Source organism: Anneissia japonica, unplaced genomic scaffold (genome assembly GCF_011630105.1).
Source record: "Anneissia japonica isolate Jap-2015-1 unplaced genomic scaffold, ASM1163010v1 scaffold287929_len176311_cov113, whole genome shotgun sequence".
NCBI classification, from domain to species: Eukaryota; Metazoa; Echinodermata; class Crinoidea; order Comatulida; family Comatulidae; genus Anneissia; species Anneissia japonica.
Window position 1 is genome coordinate 30,797 of NW_022725659.1, and position 4,391 is coordinate 35,187.

A 4,391-nucleotide genomic window follows, 5' to 3' on the forward strand; every position below is an offset into this window, starting at 1 on the left:
AAATTTATAAGATTATTTTTTAAAACAGAACAAATACAGTACGGTAGATAACATTTATTTAAAAGCAGGTTTTGCATGGACGTAATTTTATTTAATATGCTGATTATTATTATCTCATTAATCAAACTATCGTAAATTATTATATTTATTTATTATTATTATTTTATTATTACATTATTGTTATTGTTTTATGTATACATGAATATATGCCTAGGCTTAATATATAATGTATATATTTAATAATTTAATTAGAAATAATTATAATTATTATTTGTAAAACATATATAATATAATGTTAACAATAATATAGGCTAGGCTAGACCTAATCAATTATTGATACCATAATGCCATCTATCGACAAAAACATCGATTCGATTAATTAACAGCAGGTTGCCCGATAGAAAACAGCAACTTTTTCGCACTGCGGCAGTGCCGATAGAAAATAGCAGCTTTTTGGCACTGCGGCAGTGCCGATAGAAAACATCAGTCTTTTTTCGCACTGTGCTCAAGGATGGAGCCACCGTTGAAGAAGGTGAAAACGGGAATAGGTCTTGTTTCTGCTTGGCCAAAGTTCTCTGAAAGAGTCGATGAAAATGAAGAAAAAGAATTCTTTCTAGATGAAGGTTACGTGAAGGTAAAATAACTACGATTTTCGATTAATTTGGGGCCTAGTCTAGGCCTTGTTTCCGGTTCAGGAATACCCTCTAAATAAATAGCACACATCACGATACTCTCGGCACCTGGGCGGAACCAATTTCGCGGACAGGAAGAGGTCCGTTAGGAGATTGGCGTAGGCCTACGTGCGCTCAGGCCTAGGATAAGAAATCTTCTTCAAAAGTAATGATAAACCTGTAGTACCACCTTCAATCAACCATCGTACCTTTTTATATATTTATTATTAGGATAATCAAATTTGGTTTGGCAAGCAAGGCCCTAGGCCTCGATGATAGTAGGCTAGGCCTAGAGCTAGGCCTAGGTTAGGTAGGCAGGCTTTCATGCACAGTATATTAGAATATCTATCGTATGATCTAATACACCACACAATAATCCGGAATATTTAAAACTAATAAAGCAGTCTTTTGTGTTCATTTTAGGCCTACCACGGCCGCTGAAAATGATGCATGATGTGTGTATCGTTCTCCTAGCCCCTAGGAGGAAATGCATCATCAGTTTTGTTTGATAAACACCTCCTCAAAAGCTTAATACTAATCATTCTGTCACTGTAGAAGACTTTGCAAGTGTGGGAGAAGCATAAATTTAAGTTATTTTATAATGTTATCACATTGCTTGACTTAACATTGTTCATTATATTATTAGTTGATTGACTTCTTGTCACCGGATGAAGTTGGTGCCATAAGGAGTGAGCTGGATAGGTATCAGAAGGAAGTTGTGCCAGATCTACCACCCAAGAGAGCATTCTTTGAGAAGAAGGATGATGCCAGCAGCGTTATCCGTCTGGAAAGAATGGCAGATTTTGATGACTACTTCAAAGTAAAGTTTACTTTCCTGAAAATATACTATTCCAAATTTTTAAATAATAATTGTATTATGGACAGATACAGAGGGCACAAGGCTGTGAGAATTGTAGCCGTCTGTCTCATCATTACCCCCTTAATTTAATATTTAAAAAAAAGCACAATGATGGTAATTTGTATCTGTTTATTTACCCATTCATTATATACCACATTTTGAGAGGTTTGTGTTTGAAAAAGACCCAAAGTGGAGGTTATAAAATCAAATTTGAATAACTTGAGCGGTTAAGGCAGGGGTGTTGCAACCTACAGCCATATCGGCGCTGGTTTGAAAGTCTTCTAGGATAAGGAATATAAACAGTAGGCCCAGTGCACACAATTGGCTTATTGCACTGTAAAGAACCCAGTACATCTTTCGAGATGAGTAGGGTGTTACCCCGGTGTACTAGTCCATATAGCCCCCGTTGTGGACCGATGAGGGTAGCTAGTACCGGTTTACCGGCCAGCTCAGACACAAAGAGACGCTTTGGAGATAAGAAATTCGCTGTATGAGCTACTGTAATCCATGTTTTGAGCTCTCTGATCTTCATGAAATAGCGCTATATAAATAAAGTTATGTATGTAAAGATAAAAGCAGAAAGGGAAAAACAATGGCTTTTAACTTACAGTATAGGGAGAAAAACCAATAATGATTCTTGGGGAGAGAAGTTCTTGAATTGAACCCAGAATTTTGTGATTGGAAGGTGAGCATCCTAACCATAAAGCCAGAGCTTCACAGTGTACCATGCCATCTCACTGTTCTGATATTTTTCCTTTAGGATTTAAGTGAATCTCCAGCATTCAATGGTTTAGCTGACATCCTTCTAGGTGTAGATTGTGAACCAAACAACGTGCAGTTCTTCTCTAAGCCACCAGGGGCTAAAGACACACCACCTCATCAAGATGGGATCTATTTTATGCATGATAAAGGTAAAGTTATTTCTTTTTTAACTGGGCCAATGTATGGGCTAATATTGTGGGCGTACTGTGGAATTTTACAGTGCAATTAAAGAGAAGCAGTGCAAGATTTCAGCGATGGATCCAGAATTTTTGCCTGGGAGGCATGAGTGGCAATTGAGAACCTAAGGTTCCTATGCTTGAGAGAGGAACTTTGTGGAGGGTCTTGTTTGGGTCCAGGTTTTGAAATTTTAGCTGTTTTAATCATTCATTCAAATGATTTCACACTTGGTTTTTTTTGGCTGCTGCCAAGTAGGGTGGAGGGGGAAAGAGCCCGATTTGCTGACACGCCTAGATCGGCCACTGGATTTGACACGATGTACATTTTCAATGTGAATCAATCTTAACAACTGACCAGAACAGGGTCAGAAATACGTACATACCTCACAGACACACATATTGTCCACAAATGCATGTGCTGCGTATGTTTTTAAATTGTCATTTTGTGGGACCTTAGCAAGAATATCCAAGGTTGGGGCTTATTGTAAAGGTCCATTATAAAAAAAAAAACAGTTACCAGCATTCTGAAAGATCTTTGATTAGTATAACTGGTGAGACCAGTGCAGTATGCAAGGATCCTCTAAAGCTCTGTCCAGACTATCAAATTTTGTTTGTCTAAAACATGTGGCATGCCCAAATATGGTCATGATGAAATCACATCATGACCATATATAGGCTCATCTTGACTATATATGGGCATACAACAGTTTTTTGTCAAATAAAATTTGATAGTCTGGACTGGGATTTTAGATTTTCCATAACTATGATAAAAAAGTAATAGGATAAGTAAAATCGTGGAATGAAAATTTAACTCTCCTACAACTTTTTTTTTTTTTTAAGGGATCACCTTTTGGTTGGCTCTCGATGATGTTGATGCTGAAAATGGTGCCATGTCATACATTCCTAAGAGTCACAAGCTTGGTGAACTGAAACATAACAAAACTGATCAGCTAGGCTTTAGCAAGGCTTTGGATGAGTTTCCAGAGTCAATGAAGAAGGATGCAGTGATGATGGAAGTAAAGAAAGGTAAGGTGGTATTGGCTTTCTTATTTTGTAACTGTTTTCTTCCCTACCTAAGTACAATCATGCTAATTACAGGGGCGGATTTAGGGGGGCCGGCCCGGCCCCGGCCCCCCTTTTGGGAGGTAAAAAAAAGGGAAAAAAAGAGAGAAAAAGAAAAAAATGATAGCCCAGAATGCCTCAAATGTTATGTTCGGGCGTCTAGAACACAAACATTTCGCGGGGGCATGCCCCAGACCCCCTACGACAGTGTTGTCTCAATCGGCCCAATTTTCGGCCCCCGCTTCCGGCCCCCCCTTTTGGACATTTCTGGATCCGCCCCTGAATTATGTTGATCAATTAGTGCTTAATGCTTCACATTACCACTTTTCACATTATTACCTTCAGTGCCCTTTTGCAAGGGTGTCAGTACTGGGGCGGATATTTGCAGGAGGGGTCCGGAAAAATGGGCAAGACGTTTAAATTCTGTGGAAAACCATCATGTCACCCTCCCATTTTTTGGAAGACTTTAAAGCCAAAATAATAATTAAATTATTCTCATAAATGACACCCCCAACAAAAAAAGATGAAAACTATATTGTACTCTTAAAAATACCTTTTCAAATGAAAGACAAATTACCTTTTAAATAAAGAAGAACTGTGAGCAAATGGTTTTGCTTATAATGTTGACTAAAGCAGGTAAGATACTGACAATGAATATTGTGTTAATAAAGAATTAACCTCACTTTATACTATCTGGCTTTTTCTACCCTCACTCACTCGCCACTGAGGAAGCACTAGTGTTGTCCAAAAGCTCTGGTTCTATTTCTGGCTGTTTACTTAAGTTTACTTTTTAGCTGTTGCTTATCATATTTGTATCTCTACCGAGATCCAGCCATTGTTTCCCACAGCATTGTTGTTTTT

The 4,391-nt window shown here is 38.1% G+C and overlaps 1 protein-coding gene across 2 annotated transcripts in view; it reads left to right on the forward strand.

Annotated features, from left to right (window-relative positions):
* Positions 1–464: 464 nt before the first annotated feature.
* The window catches only part of LOC117112774 (probable alpha-ketoglutarate-dependent hypophosphite dioxygenase), an 8,540-nt gene continuing 4,613 nt past the window's right edge, over positions 465–4,391 (forward strand). The window contains exons 1-5 of one of the 2 annotated variants that reach the window (XM_033255942.1): positions 465–634; positions 1,318–1,491; positions 2,291–2,441; positions 3,309–3,558; positions 3,813–3,846. In XM_033255942.1, coding sequence (XP_033111833.1) covers positions 512–634; positions 1,318–1,491; positions 2,291–2,441; positions 3,309–3,558; positions 3,813–3,831 — 717 coding nt within the window. In that variant the 5' untranslated portion in view covers positions 465–511 and the 3' untranslated portion in view covers positions 3,832–3,846. Of the gene's footprint in view, positions 635–1,317; positions 1,492–2,290; positions 2,442–3,308; positions 3,559–3,812; positions 3,847–4,391 lie in introns of those variants that run through there. The other variant, XM_033255941.1, reaches the window with a different exon arrangement.